This window comes from Motacilla alba, chromosome 3, assembly GCF_015832195.1.
Source record: "Motacilla alba alba isolate MOTALB_02 chromosome 3, Motacilla_alba_V1.0_pri, whole genome shotgun sequence".
Taxonomy (NCBI): Eukaryota; Metazoa; Chordata; class Aves; order Passeriformes; family Motacillidae; genus Motacilla; species Motacilla alba.
The window spans coordinates 25,217,654-25,233,611 of record NC_052018.1 but is presented as its reverse complement, the minus strand read 5'-3'; the positions used below and the strand labels follow the sequence as shown (position 1 = coordinate 25,233,611).

Here is a 15,958-nt window from a genome sequence, read left to right as displayed (position 1 = left end):
ATGCAATTTAACTTAGAAGTTTCAGTGCCATGCCTTGATTTTGTTATTGCCATAAAATATTTCCTCAATATAATTTACATGCCCATGAATATTTGGTATCAGGAAGTCACACTGCAGTTTGTTTGTACATCTAACACATTAGAAATCATCTTCTCCCTTTCAGTCGTAAATAGATGGACTTCTGAAAACCTTGATTGTGAACTGTATTTTCTAAAGCCAGGATTTAACTAGCACTGGTGCATGTACTTCATGCTTATGTTTACAGTACTGATTATTTCAGAACACAGCTTTCTAGTAGGATGTCACGACATTGAGGACAAATCTTACTTTCTGTTACTTTAAATGAGAAATGACATATAGTGAAAAAGAATGTTCTGCTCTTTCACATAACAAATGGATTATAAAGGCCAAAAAAGATTGACTCATAAAGAATGAAATCTCAGAACTATTTCTTTCATTTTGTGGGACTCATGATTAACCCCTAAGACAAGTCTGTGTTAGTGACTAAAGTGAATTCCAGTTATATTAAGGAGCAGGGCTGTTAGGGACTACAGCCATAAAGGCACAGCTCAGCATATTTTAAAGACAAGTGGGACTGAGAGTGTTCAGAAGAAGATTTCTGACAACACAAGTAACAGTGTCTGGCCTAAAACATCCTGACAGACCTTCACAAATGCTCAGGGCTATATTAAGGTTTAGGTAATTTTGGAGAGGGGGGAGACTTTTACCGAATTCAACAAATAAATGCTTATTAGCTTCTACAATGTGCATCTGATACATCCCATGTAATATTTCTCTGTGGCTTAGGCTCAAAGCTGCCCTGGTTGAGTACTGCAACATGTGCATGCTAAAATGTAACTTGTTCTGAAGAGAGAATGTATGATTTTGAGTCTTCTCTCACATTTCAGAAGACTTAGATCCCGACATTCTTCTTTTCATGCTTTTCTTTGCAAATTAGTAAGAAACTCCTCTCATTATATTAGTGCTGTTAGGAAATTTGTGAAACATTTAAATGTTGACTATTGTAGTCAGAAATTAATCATTAATCTAAAAGTCAGAAGGAAAAGGACTGGCTGTATCCAAATGCTCAAAAAAAAAACCTTTTGCATTTAATCTGAGGCCTAGATTTGGATGAAATCCTGTTTTCTCTAAATTTGGTGAGGTTTTTGCACTAACTTATCTGAACTGTGATTGTTTTGCCTTGATCACTTAATACCAAAGCAGCTCTTCAGATTTATAGGGTAACATCAAACAGCTGTGTCTCAGGATAATTGCAACACTAGAGTGATAATAAACACAGAGATGAAAAAGATGTGTAAAAGTAGAATAAAATGAAACCAGCAGTCTAGTTAAAACTCTGAGATTACCATCCTTTTTTATTTTCTTACGACTGTTAGAGAGCTGTAGGCTTTGGAAAAAAGTATTAGCTTCTGTTGCTTTTGAATCATGCTTTTGAATTAAGCTGCTTGTATTACAATCCCTCAGAACCATTTTGGGCATTTATATAAAAATCTCAAATGGAAATTGAGAAGCTACTTTTCTAAAAATTCAAAAATATGCTGTTTAATCTTCTTTAAAATTTTTGAAACTGTTATTCTAATTTCATGTCTGTAGAACTGCTGAACTAATTCTTGTCTCCCTCATTTAGTTTGATCAAGCAGCTGATGCTGAATTTGCCTGGATTGCAGAAACAGAAAAGAAACTGATGTCTCTGGGTGATATTAGGCTTGAGCAAGACCAGACCACTGCTCAGCTGCAAGTTCAAAAGGTAAAAGAAATGCATTTCCAACTGTCATGTTAATTATTGGCCAGCACACTCTCCATCTAGAAAATGTACTGGCGTGATTGAATTTTCAATCCAATTATAATTAATGCATTTCAAAACCAGCTTTTGCTCTAAATACTTCTTAAAAAAATTATTATTCTAACTAACTTCTATTGTGTTTCAGGCTTTCACCATGGAGATTTTAAGGCACAAAGATACTATAGATGAACTTGTTAAATCTGGGGATAAGATTATGAAAACATGCACTGAAGAAGAGAAACAGATGATGAAGGTAAAGTTGCTTAAATTGCAGCTACAGTGGTAGATATGAAGACAATGTACAAGTAGAAGGATTCCTATATTGTCTTTTAAAATACTAGAGAAAAAGCATTAATTACAGTCACTTCCTGTCTGAGGATTGTAATGCTAGAGGAAATGTTGTTGTGTATTGCTCTCCTTCCTTCAGGATGTTAAGAGAACAAACGCTGTGTACTTGCTTCTTTGCCTGACACTAATTTGGAGCCCCATTTGTCATCTTCATCCATAGTAAATAGTATTTTAGCCTATAGATGATTGAGTAAAGGGGTGTTAGTCATCTGGGTTGATGTGTGTAATCTGGCAGTTTATCTTCCGAGTTCTTTCGGGTCAGTGATGCACTGGGTGTGAACATTTCTTTGCCAAGTTCATTGGCTCTGCACCTCAGTGTGAGTCTTTACTTTCATTTCTGCTGATTTCCGTGTAGACCTTGCTTGCCAAGATTATTCCATCCTGTCATAGCCCGTGAAAGGCATTCTTATGACTTTTTTTATTACACACAGACACAGAGAGCCCAACGTCAGGGCTGCAAACATGTAGGGATGGATTTGTCATGTTGGCATTGAGGAAGGATTAGTTGTGGGGTTGGAATTTTTTTGCTAAATTATGTTGAGATTGGATATGTTGTGTAAATTTAGTCCTTCCAATCCATGTAAAACAATGCTTCAGTAATTGTGTTCTGCTGCAGGATCTCTGAATAAATTTGATTTGCTCTTAAGTGAATTTAAAATAGATGAGGTGTTCTGCCTATGAAACTGTAGTCATAAGGCAGAGCAGTTTTGTGTGAGTCTCTGCTAAATATTTGTATTTGTTAAAAGTACTGTATGTCTGTGTGTTAAGGTTATGTTCTGTCCTCTGGATACCATCTCTATACATAATTTACATGCAAGACATAACAAATGAAAAGATAGCTTGTTCTGCCAAAGGGGGGAAAAAAAAAGAATGCTTCATATTCAATGTCTTGCTTATATGTAGTTTTTCCAAGGCTAGGATTTATGTGCATTGTCACATATAATATTTCATAAACATGATAACATGGGCAGTTTTCCACAGGAAAAATATAGCTAGTATACCTAGTTGATACTTTCATTTATTATTACATGCCCAAACACATTTAATTAGTAATGTATAAGCCTTATAGTTCTGTCACTATTTTTTATGTTATTAGTGGTAATACATTCTCATTAAGTAATGTAGGCTAACGTGGAAAATAGTGTTTTGTGGTTTCTGTTGAAAGTTTGTAAATGACAGTTGCAACAATACATGCTATTACCTTGCCAGACTAGAAAAGAAAACCCCACCAAAAAAACCACCAAACCAAACTAAACATCCCAACAGATTTTGTGTGTTTTCTCTCTTGCTTTGAATCAGAAATGCTGTGGAAAACTTAGCTTCTGCCAAGTGTCACTGAAGATAAGTGTCTGCAGTAAGGAAGTTGGGCTAAGATCTGTGGTCAAATAATTTGCAGCCCGACTGGAAGCTCTATGAATAAAGTGTTATTTGTAAATATCAATATTGTTAAATATATTCTAATTATTTTGCAATACTCTGTCAAATTCTGGTCTCCCTCATTGTTGATTCTGTCCGCCTTAAACGGTGGTCCTGTAGAAACATCAAAATTGAAATTTTATTCACTGTAAATCAATACTAAAATTATCAAAGAATGTTTGGAAATGAAGGTAAGAGACACGTGGAAAAACATACTTTTAAAAAATTAATATTATTTTGCAGAAAAAAATTGAAAGCCTCTTACAGAAATATGATCAAGTCTGTCAAATGAACTCAGAGAGAAACCTCCAGTTGGAACGGGCTCAGTCCCTAGTTAACCAGTTCTGGGAGACTTATGAGGAGCTTTGGCCATGGTTAACTGAAACAGAAATGATCATCTCTCAGCTTCCTGCGCCAGCCCTTGAATATGAAATATTAAAGCAACAACAAGAAGAACATAGGGTAAGTGTTATGCCAGTTTTGAAAAAGAAAGTGTTAAATATCAGAAAGTATTTTGCTTATAACTGTGGAGTACTCTGCAAAATTCTTAAAACTGAAAGAGGTACTCTTCTGTTGAAAAAAAGAAATTGAAACAGTAATACAGAGTATATACATTCGTGTCTCTGCTGTTTACCAAACTGTGCATGTAAGCAGGAGTCTCTGCTGAAGGCAGCAAGTGATGTGTAAGCATGAAAGAGGGCTAAAGGGTAATGATTGCCGTTGGACTGGGAGAACTGAAGACATAAAACTTACTAGTTAAGAGGTATATTTAAAAGTACTCATTAATGCCAGTACTGGAACAAACCAAAACAGAAACAGAAAGAACAGATATGGGATGTTGGAGCAAGAAACAAAAGGAGGGTACAGTCTGTGCACAGATATGGACATATGCTGATCTTATGTATGCATAAAAAATTTAGCTTTTGTTTTATTGATAACATTGAAACTAAACTTAGCTGAGTAAGGAAGATGAACAATTAGAGGGCCAATAATTGATTGTTTGGCTGTCAATCCCATAGTAATTTATCGTGTCAAGACTGTTGTGCAATAATTAAAATAAATAATTGTTTACCATGGCATCACAAAATAGAGGTGACAGCATTGTAGACTGGCCACTGTATGGGTTCTCTTACATGGATATATAATCAGTTTGGATAAAAACTGAGGTGTTTCATAGGTGACAGCTAGTATCACATGGAATCAGATGCATCCCACTGAGGTTAAAAACCTGCATGTTTTTGCAGATGCAAAACCTGCGTGGCCACTGGAGATACCTGTTTCTCCCTGCTAAGCATGGAGTAACTAGTGTTTTTTTTTTGTTTTAGCTGCCTCCATTAAGTGACTCAAGTTAGATAGCATGAACCCTGGCTTCAAAGTCTTGTTTACTTTGAGACCAGCTAATGAAATGTGCCACTCTTATGTACTGGTAAACACCAGGTTCACTCATTTGTCTTCCTATTATGTCCAGAATGAACAAACATGTTCTGTTAAGACTAGCTGTATAACATGAGCTTTACAAGCTACCTTGATTAGTCACTGTCAACCATATCATGCTTGCTTCACTTGCAGGATTGTTCCTCATGTACTTTAATCATGCTGCTTCTATGAGAAGCCTTTCAGATGAGCTTCTATTTTTGCATTTTCCCCTGGCTATGCCATTAGCTGAGATTTGTTTGTTAAATTGAAGATTAATGTCAGGCACTTTTAACACATAATCTGGTCTGAAACGCTTGTTTGCTAGAATTGTTTACCCAATAGCAGATCATGGAGAAGACCAAATAATTTGTTGTTCTGTTAAAAAGAAGAAGAAGAAAAAAGGTAGCTCTCAAATGTGAATGAGAACTTAATGTTTCTGTTCTGATGTATTTACTGTTTACTATCTTTGTTCCAAGTTGGGGAATTCATAGAGTTGATTCTATGTGAGTAACATGCAGTTAGTTTGGTTTGAAATGAGCTGTTGGCAGAGCATTAGCATAAGGTTTAGACCCAGAAATGTGCACTCTTGTGGCCTTGTGTCAAGTCATCTTTGTGCTCAAAAGTAAACCACACAAAATTATTTCCTAAAAAATTTAAAGCTGTTCTTATAATCTCCTTTTCCTCCTCTAAACTAATCGACATTATTTTTCTTGTGGCAAGGTGTACAAATGAAGTTACATTCAAAGTAAGTAGTTAGAGTCAGGGGGGTTATTTTCATTTCTGTTTTGTCATTGGAGGACTGAAGAGTTGTGTCACTGTCTTCCCAGTCTCCTCAACGTCCCCTCTTCTGGGGAGGAGCAAGGAAGAAAGCCAGCATCTGGATTCCTTTTTAAGGGAAGGACTGTAGTAAAGAGTGGAGAACTTATTTACTCTGAGACTGATACAGGCTCTTTTTTGGGTCCTCATTAATTTAAACAAACTCTCAGTTGGAAGGAGCAGTGCATGTACCTCTCATGTTCCTGCACTGGAGCTATTGGATAGAAATGCATGGAGTTCACAGCGCTGAGAGGGACAATGCCTCACAAGACTGAGACTTTTCTGAAAAGAGAGAGATGAGATGAGAAAGTAAATAAAATGAGGGAAGGATGGGGCTACTCACACAAACAAAACCCTTTCCCTTTTGTCAGTTCTGTGGGTGCAAGCAAGAAAAATCTGGAATCCTTAGACAACTTGGAAGACACCTTGTGTCATTTCACTTCCACAAGCCCCTGCACCGTCTTCAGCACAATTTTTGCTTCTGGGGTGGATGATGAGAAGGAATAGACAGCTGTGATCATATATAATGCACTTAATAATTACTTGTTAAACATTGTGTAAGTTAATAGTGCTGTTATAAAAACAGAGGGGTCTTGTGGCCAGAAGGGGAGATGGATAAACAAGGTTGATAGGTCTCTACCGATCACCCTTGCTTGTCCTTTTGCCCTTTTCACTGATTTCTTTGACCCTCCCTTGTGCTAGTTTCCTGTTCTTAAATCAAGGATAATTTGAATTAATTTTCTTGCAATGCTGGTACCTCTTTCTGTGATGCTCTTCAATGAAAGGCTTTGCAGCATGTGACCAATATCAACATGAAAAGTATATATGTGATGCTGTTACGCCCATGTCTGGAATATTGTTGCCCTTTCTGTCATTACAGGTACTAAATATGATGGGCAGTGTCTGTTGTTAGCATCATATGCATAATTAGCATCTTATGTTTTGCCTGTAATCATGTGTCCTGCCAGAGTGTTTCCAGTGTGTCTCTAGTTTTGATGTTTTATGCCTGCGTAGTTCTGTGTTGGAATAGGAATGATCACTGGCAAAGCAGTCATTAACTTTATTTCTGCTTTACATTAAGACGAAAGGTATTTTTTTGGAATTTCGTGCCAGCTGGATGTGTTGGAAGTGTGGACAGTTGTAATGTGGTGGTGCAAGCGTAAGAAACTGATAAGTTGTTTCATTTGTTTTAGCAACTGCGTGAGCTGATTGCTGAGCACAAGCCTCATATAGATAAGATGAACAAAACTGGGCCTCAGTTGCTGGAGCTGAGCCCAGGAGAAGGCTTTTCTATCCAAGAGAAATATGTGGCAGCTGACACCCTGTACAGTAAAATTAAGGAAGATGTCAAAAAGCGAGCACTGGCACTGGATGAAGCCATTTCTCAGTGTACCCAGGTATCAATTAAGGTTTAAAGTATAATTCGGTTCATTCAATGGAAAAATACACATTGTCATCTTACATGGTTATATCAAGACTAAGCTACTGTTTCATCTGGGTTTTTCAGCCTAATGGTCTGTGAATGTTCCTATCACTGCTAATGGTATTGATTTTTCTATATCTTGAGGGGTTATAATTTTATATATTCGTCAGTATTATGACTTTGCAGCCACTGAAAAACGTTAAAGCTGCTTAATTTTTAAGTAAAACTAGTGGTCTAAAAATGTGGCATTTGATTTTCACTTTTGTTTTTTCTTACTGGTCTGTTGCTAGCTGGTGCTTCATTTGTAAACAAATATTCCTTTTGATCCGTTAACTTGGGTATAGTTATTGCTAGAAATTAGAAGCTGTAGTTAACAGTTGGCAATGGAACTAGTGGGTAGTTTAGCAGTGGTAGTGACATTGGCTCTTTGCTTCAGACTCCAAAAAAATTTAACATAATGTGCTGAAACTGTTAGAGAAAAGTATTACCAGGAAATTTAGACTTCACAAAATGTCATCAGCGTAAAACTCAGGTCAAGTCCACAAAAGCTGCATATTCTAGTTTCATCATCCTATGAAATGAACTTCAGTAGAGTATTGTCAAATGTTGTGTTCTAGCAACTTTAAGCGTTAGTTAATTGTCATAACTGTTAAATATGGGTTAAGTGTCATTAAATTCACACTGAAATTTTTTCCTCTACCCCAGATTCAGAAAAGAACTCAGTAAAACTTTGCACATAAATCTATACAAAAACCTGAATAAAAGTACTCTGTTCTATACTATTTTATAGGAAATTCCCCTTTTTTTTCTCTGTTCATTGGAAATAAGAGCTATATTGTGCTTAGGTCTTAAATACTAAATAAAGAAATACACCTTGAAGACCTTACCAATTCTACATTCTAAGTAATTTTGCCAGGTCATTATAATTAATGTCATATTCCTAGCCCCTGCAGCTGAGTTTAAGAATGTGTGGCAAAACTAAATGACATCAGATAACATCCTGCTTTTGAAGCGGTTATAGACTTTTTATGTTATATATATTTACTAAACTTTTTAAACTTTTAGTCATTCTAAACGCCTTCCTTATTTGCACCTCTAAAATATGCCTGATTATTTAAATCCTCTCTTTTTCTTTGCCATAAATGTTTAGTCCTCCCCTTATGTGGAGCTGCCAATTTGAAAATCAAGAGATTTCCTTGGTGTTAGAGTCCCTGTTGTGTATGTGATAGGCATCAACGTGTTGTACTGGCGAAGTACAGAAAGGAAGAATTAGAAATGCATTCTTTGCTAACACCTAGAACATAATCAGATGTTGAGAAATTACCAAATTATTTATGCAATACATTATAATTCATTTTATATATCTAAATGTATACGCAGATGGCAAAGCAAAACATTCTAGTGCCCACAGAATGTCATTATATAAAATCTTTTTTTTATGAAGATATGTGAATATGTATTTTCAGATCTCTGTACTGGGTTTATGTCAATGTTTGTCTAGACAGTCCTTGAAGAGTAATTATTTAACTCTTCAGGTTTGAAATTATATTAAATTGCACTGTGTATCAAAGGAAGGACATAATGTATGAAGCTATAATGAGATGTTGTAATGACTTGCATTTTTTTCCTTTTAAGTTCTAAAACACTTTGTCCTATTTGTTGAAGTTGGTACAAGAAGGCCCACTGAATGCACTGACAATTACAAATGTGATATGTGTCCTAAAATTAGATGCAAATATTGCCAAATTAATTTCAGTTTTTATCACTTTTGTTAGCTTTTGTTGCCACAATCAGTTTCTTGGAAGTCTTGAATGTGGGAAGGCTACTATTCTTTCATAACACATTTTGTTGGCTTGTATGCTATTCACACTTCTGACAAAAACACTGAGGCCTGTAATGTTAGTCACAGAGTCAGATTTTGAAATGCGTTGTATGGTGGGAAAAAGTAATTATATTGCCTGTGTATATTCCTTAGAATAGAAGGGATGTAGCTATTTGTTCACATTAGGTAGTCTTGTTTTGCTGTGTTCTTCCTTGCATCTTTTCCAAGTATTGTCAGGAATGCTTCTTGTAGATCCTGGAGAGTCATTAAATGCACCCACCATTTATCATTTTTTTTAATTTGAAAGGGTCATGGTGGTGCAAGATATTTAGGAATCTGTATGCATCCAAAAGCATATAATAAAGGCCAACTTTGGACCTATCCCAAAGGCTGAACCCTGTTAACACAGCTGTTATTAAGTTTCTGAACACCTACCTGGACTCAGTCAAACATGGAAGGATATAGTATGTACACCGTTGTGTGCTTTTAGTTGCAGAAAGTAACATACCTTTACTGCACTAGCAAGCACCTCCTGGCCACTAACAGAGGTCTTTTTGCATGACCTTACATGCAAAGCCTTAATCAGAGGTGTTGGTCCTAACAGGAAAATGTATGTTTTTAGTAGTAAAGTACAAATCTTTCTAAAACAGTGCAGAAAGCCATGGCTCTCTAAAGCTGCAAGGCACATGAGTTTCACAGGACTAAATGTAAATGGATTCTGCCACATATATAGTACTCTCAGAGGGAGTGTCTCAGGAGTGAACCCAAACTTAATAGAAGAGTTCTTGAATTTGAGAGAACCTACCATTTTGCAGGGTTATTTTTGTAATTTAGATAGTAAAAGAGCCTAGAGGGAGGTATTGCAATTTGCACCTACATATGTTGGATAGAGGTGTAAAATACTCTTTTCCAAGATAATTTCAGATGCCTTTTTTTTAGTTTGTTGAGTTTTTTTTTCAGTACTCTAATTTGTCTGCCATTTCCTTCTGTCCTGTACCACCCTCCTAGTTTCATGACAAGATAGATCCAACTCTGGAGAGTCTGAAGCGCATAGTTGAACGTCTGAGGCAGCCACCTTCGATCTCGGCAGAGGTTGAGAAGATAAAAGAGCAGATCAGTGAAAATAAGAATGTGTCGGTGGATCTGGAAAAACTTCAGCCAGTGTATGAGACACTTAAACAGAGAGGGGAGGAAATGATTGCTCGCTCGGAAGGCGCTGATAAGGATATGTCTGCGAAAGGTAATAGACTGAGAAAACTTTCATGTAGTGGAAATGCAGTAAGCTGCAGAATATAAAATTCTTCATTTCTGATGACCTCTAATCTGGGGAATGTTCTCCTGGAGAAGCTGCTTAAGATTTATAAAAACAAAACATTCATTTAAAATAATTCATTGTGGATATGACCTTTATTTTATTTTTAAAGGCCATTGTGTTTGTTTCCACTTAACATTATAAGGAGTCCTGCAAAGAAATATTTTAGAGTCTAAATTTTAAAAAGTACACATATGTTTCTGCTGTAGAACTGTAGAGAGATTTATGACCAAGAATTGTTTGCCAAGGTAGTAATCTAGGTCCTTTGTTGTTTAGCTGTTCAAGATAAACTAGACCAAATGGTCCTAATTTGGGAAGACATCCAGACCTTGACTGAGGAAAGAGAAGCCAAACTGTTGGATGTAATGGAACTAGCTGAAAAGTTTTGGTGTGATCATATGGCTCTTGTAGCTACTATTAAAGATACTCAGGACTTCATTCGAGAACTGGAGGGACCTGGAGTTGACCCATCTGTAGTCAAGCAACAGCAAGAAGCTGCAGAGGTCAGTAGAAAGTATTTTCTTGATTTGAAGTACTTTATTTATGGTATGCAGATGATACTGTTTTGTAAAGGCTAAGAGGGATAATTGTGTGGAAATTTTCAGTAATGGTATCTCAAGAGTCTACAGATAATAACACGTATCAGTGCTTAATTGCAATGAGCATGCAACATGTGCTTGTCATTACATTTCCTTATTTGTTTGTAAATATGTACATAGTAACCATCTCACTGAGACTTTTAAAAAGTTGTACATACTTGAGATTCCTTGAGTAGTACGTAACATCTCAATGAAAGGTGGACAAATGTATTATGCTCTATGTATTATCCTCTAAGCCTGTAATTATTTATAGTGATACTTAAATGTTTGAAGGTTGAATGATAACCTCTGACAAAGAAGACACTCTTATTAAAGAAATCTAATTTAAAACTTCCTGTTTACTTTTTCTATCTCATGCAAAATGGTATCATAAACCATTGTTACAATTTAGACTGATGTCAGCTGATTTCATCTGACCCTGCAAAGGGATGCTTATTTTCTAAGTCCAAGTGACTGGAAGGAAAACAAAGGTGGAATCCTGCTGTCATCTGTCTTGAAAGCAAGTTGTACATAGGTTATTAAATTTAGTATTAGCAGTGTTGGCTTTTTTTCTCTTTGTAGGCTGCTAAAGAAGAAATTGATGGACTACAAGAAGAACTAGAAGCAGTTGTGAGCCTTGGCTCTGAGCTGAGAGCTGCTTGTGGGGAGCCTGACAAACCTATTGTCAACAAGAGTATAGATGAGGTATGGGAAATGCTGATGCTTAGGTCTGCTATGTGATAGCTTGCTCAGCTGAAATTTGTATATTCCCTATGACCCAAACAAATTTTGTAAATAAAAATTTTGTCGCAAAACTGAGACACCAGTGAAGCCTTTGTGGTAAAGTAAGATTTGCCTTATGAGTGAATAAATCTTAGATTACATTAGAATGTACACACTGGTTTAGTTCATTGATTTATGGTTTAGAACTTTTGTAAAAGACAGATTTTTTTAAAAATAGTCACTGATTAATATTATAGGTTACTATTTCTTGCAAAAAGTAATGCTGGAATAAATATTGGATATGTATTCTTCATGCCAAGTGAGGCATCTTAACTGAGACTATTCTGTTTGGATGTCTATAAAGTACTTTTTATTTCTTCAGTGTTCAGAAATATATGATTCTTTTTCTTGTGATGATGCAACTCCAAATGATTTAGTAGTATTTCCTCTACTAACTGTATGATCTCTGCTAATTAAAAATATGCAATCAGTATTGAAGTTTATAGCTTTTATAATTCAGAACCTCTACTGAATTCTGAAAGAAACTAGTTATGCAGTGATAGGGAAGACAAGAGTGTTAATATGGAATAAATGTGAACTAGTCATGCTTAGTTTATTTGTATTATTGATCAGTGAAGTGTTAGTAAATGCACATTATATAGCAGTAAAATTCTTTTGTCTGTTGGACTAAATTGTGCTTACTTGCAGCTGAATTCTGCCTGGGATGCATTAAACAAAACATGGAAAGAACGTGTGGATAAGCTTGGGGAAGCTATGCAGGCAGCTGTTCAGTACCAAGATGGACTACAGGTAAGATGACGTGGTATACATAACCCAGCCTTGGGTCAATGGGATTTAATGTGGTCGTAGTAAAAAGTGTCATGATCTTAGGTAGGTGACAAGTACTGCACTCTGGTTATTTTCTTGAGTAGGCAGGGTTTTTTCTCAAGATTGGTTGGGGTTGGTTTGTTGGGATTTTTTTGCATTAAAGAATGCATATGTTGGGTTGTTTTCTTCATGTCCATATATTGCACTGTGTTTAGATTCAAAATAAATGTCCCCGTGTTTGTTGATAAGAAAACGAGTTTTTTTGGCACCACACATTCATAGTAGTTCTGCTCACATTTTCTTGTGATAGTCAAGGCAGGTTAAAGTTGTGACACATTTGGTCTGAAGAAACAGACTACAGGTCTGTATACCCACTTGCTGCTATTTTCTTTGAGTTGAAGACAAAGCACTTGAATTTTATTCCACCTTATTTATAAGTAAAATGTTTGAGTATTTTAAGCAAAAATATTATTAACATAATGTTGCTAAACCATTATTCTTAGTATAATTAATATTCTTAGTATAAGTTATCCTATCACAATACTTTAGAAGATTATTCCCTTTTAAAATCTGTAGGCAAATGTTCCAGCAGTTTAAAGATGTCTTGTACACTGTGCTTCCCAGAACTGACGAAGTTTAAAGAAAAAGAGGGGTTTTACTTTAGATGATGACCTTTAAAGGTCTCTTCCAACACAACCTATCCTTTGAAACTATGATCTTTTCTCTGTATGTGTTGTTGGGTTTTTTGTAGTTGTTTGTTTGTTTTGGTCTTGTTTGTTTGTTTTTTTCTTGGTGGAATTACTGTCTTCCATGGTTCATTAAATCTTTAAAACTGAAATTTCACGTGACGCTGAGGACAGTTACTTCTGTATTTGGTGCAGATCAAGCACAGACCACTCCTTAATAATAATGCAACATGCCTGTTTTGCAGTGCACCAACACTATGGATTTTATGTATGGGTTCTCCTGTGTTCCTACTGTGCAGATTGATTAGACAGTTAGAATCATCACCATTTGGTTTAAGTGCTTTCTATTTCCTGTAGCTGTACAGGGCACATCCTACAAGCTTGGTACTTTGTGGAAGAGCTGTATTTAAGTGCTGTCTTACACTCATTTCAGTAGACATTATGGAAAGTATTATGGACAGATTGTTAACTGCAGCTGCCTCACCCTCTTGAGCACATTGGGCATAGTTTTCCTTTTCTCAGGGAGCCATGCAGTAGTGGGCAGCTCCAAAAAGTTGTCCTAAGCATTTCTCTGTAATGGTATCTCCACATTTAACAGGCAGGTGGAAAAGGGCCCAGTTGGAGGTGTTTTTTCCCTTGTGCAATTACCCAGAATGATGCAGATGTTCTTAATCCATGTATAGTATTCTTGAGGTTCTGTATTGTATCAGGAGCAAAAGGAAGACCCACGAAGCATCAGAACTGGGGAGACATAATTTATTTTTTAAATTTTTTTGAGTCACTCTGCATTATCCTATAGAGATTCATTCTAGCTCAGGTCCTTCACTGCCTAGTATGTACTGAATGGAACATGTTCCATGTTCCTTACACAAATAGCTTGTCACTTCAAAAGAAAATTGTAATCCTCATTTAAGGTGTGTTATCCTTTCATTTTCACTCCAAACAGCTGTAGAACAGAGTTTGTATTGTGTAAAATCTGCAATTTTTATGAATCCCTTGAAAGGTAAATACAAGAAGTAGATTGCTACTCAGCATGAATAATTCTGGCAGAATCTTGCTGCTAATAGAAGTCCAGTATTGCAGAATGTACACTCCTGTAAATGTTACATGGATATTTGTTCTATTGTATTACAAAGAAACCTAGGTTTTGCTGGGAAAGTTATTTTCTTTAAAAGAAAACAGCCATACCTTCTCTGGAAAAAAGAAAAGTTCTGATATTTTACTCAATACAACGTTCAAAAAACAACAGCATTTCTCTGATCACACTTAAATATCATACTGTGATTTCCAGGCATTATTTGACTGGGTAGACATTGCTGGCAGCAAGTTAGCATCCATGTCCCCAGTTGGAACAGATCTGGAGACAGTGAAGCAGCAAACAGAGGAACTTAAGGTATGAACTAGCAATTTATTTCCTTTATATTTCCATTGTCTGTATTTTTCTGTGTTGTGTAGTATTTTTTGAGAGTCATATGCAATTTTCGTTTTCAATTTTTAGTAAAGAAGAATTTGCATGAAAATTTAAAAATATTTAATATCAAAATTTTCATTTTAAAATGCACTTAATTTTAAAAATCTATTCCAAATTTTGTCTAGGCTACATTTTAATTTTTCTGATAGCCCAAAAACAGTTGTAGTATCATTCATTCTCCTTCAAAAGCTATGAAGTTATTATGTGCAGGATTCTTCTGCTATGAACTTAATGTTTTCTGGTTTTAACATGAACAGTTTCTTTGAGGCTCTGAGAGAAAGCCTCCAAAGCTTTGCTTCTGCCATTAGAGCCTTTATGGAAATGCTTACACAGATCATGACATTCCCACTATATGAGTAAGGTGAAAATCAAAATTCCAGTCTAACTGGACTTAAAAACTGAAAAATTCCAGTCTAAATCTGTCTGCTTGGATCTGTACTTGTGACCAAATATGCTCCTGATGTTGGGATGCTGTTATGCCATGTTTAAAAAGCAGAGATATGCGAAGATCAGAGAAGGTTCTTGGTCTTGTTGCTCACTTGTAGATTTTGTTGGCTGTGGGCAGGTTGTTTTATATACTTTATGATGTAACTTCAAATGAATCCATGACCTTACATAGTTCAGAACATATGTACACAAGATGCCTTCAGACTGTTGCACCAGTTGTGTGTTAAAGAGGGTGTTCTACTAAAGAAAATTGGCTTTCACTTCCTTTCAAGAGTAACTCCATTTGAAGTTTATAGCATCATCACCATCACAACCACAAGAGCTAGAACAGAGAATCATTCTATGATTCTATAATCATTACTTGTGTTTCTTTTATTTCTATTCTTTTTCTATTTACCATAGCAATTTAAGACAGAAGCTTATCAGCAGCAGATAGAAATGGAAAGACTGAACCATCAGGCAGAACTATTGCTAAAGAAGGCAACACAAGAGAGTGACAAGCACACTGTTCAAGACCCCCTCTCAGAGCTCAGACTATTGTGGGACAGCCTAGAAGACAAAATTATAAGTAGACAGGTAAATAAGCTTGGAGGTGGGGGCTTTATTAATGACTTCATTTTTTTGTGAAAAACTCTTTGTTATGCATAATGCTTATATTAATTTACAATTCCTTTTAGTTTGGAAGCTGAAAAACCTATATGTAATAGTATTTCAATTGTACAATTAGTTGAGTTTTTAAAACTTTTTTAAACCTTCTTTTTAAATTTTCTGTCAGTAATGCTATGTCGAATTATTATTATTTAATTTTGATTATTCGATGACGTCTTAAGGAGCAGTTGAAAACATGTTTATATGTGCAACAGTAATA

At 35.8% G+C, this 15,958-nt stretch overlaps 1 protein-coding gene across 39 annotated transcripts in view; it reads left to right on the top strand.

The window, feature by feature from the left end:
• DST (dystonin) overlaps window positions 1-15,958 on the top strand; it is a 289,183-nt gene that overhangs the window by 235,715 nt on the left and 37,510 nt on the right. For 38 of the 39 annotated variants that reach the window (XM_038134003.1, XM_038134007.1, XM_038134006.1 and 35 more), the window contains 10 exons: window positions 1,649-1,768; window positions 1,950-2,057; window positions 3,812-4,030; window positions 6,994-7,197; window positions 10,054-10,285; window positions 10,634-10,860; window positions 11,518-11,640; window positions 12,367-12,468; window positions 14,464-14,565; window positions 15,493-15,666. In XM_038134003.1, coding sequence (XP_037989931.1) covers window positions 1,649-1,768; window positions 1,950-2,057; window positions 3,812-4,030; window positions 6,994-7,197; window positions 10,054-10,285; window positions 10,634-10,860; window positions 11,518-11,640; window positions 12,367-12,468; window positions 14,464-14,565; window positions 15,493-15,666 — 1,611 coding nt within the window. Of the gene's footprint in view, window positions 1-1,648; window positions 1,769-1,949; window positions 2,063-3,811; window positions 4,031-6,993; window positions 7,198-10,053; window positions 10,286-10,633; window positions 10,861-11,517; window positions 11,641-12,366; window positions 12,469-14,463; window positions 14,566-15,492; window positions 15,667-15,958 lie in introns of those variants that run through there. The other variant, XM_038133990.1, reaches the window with a different exon arrangement.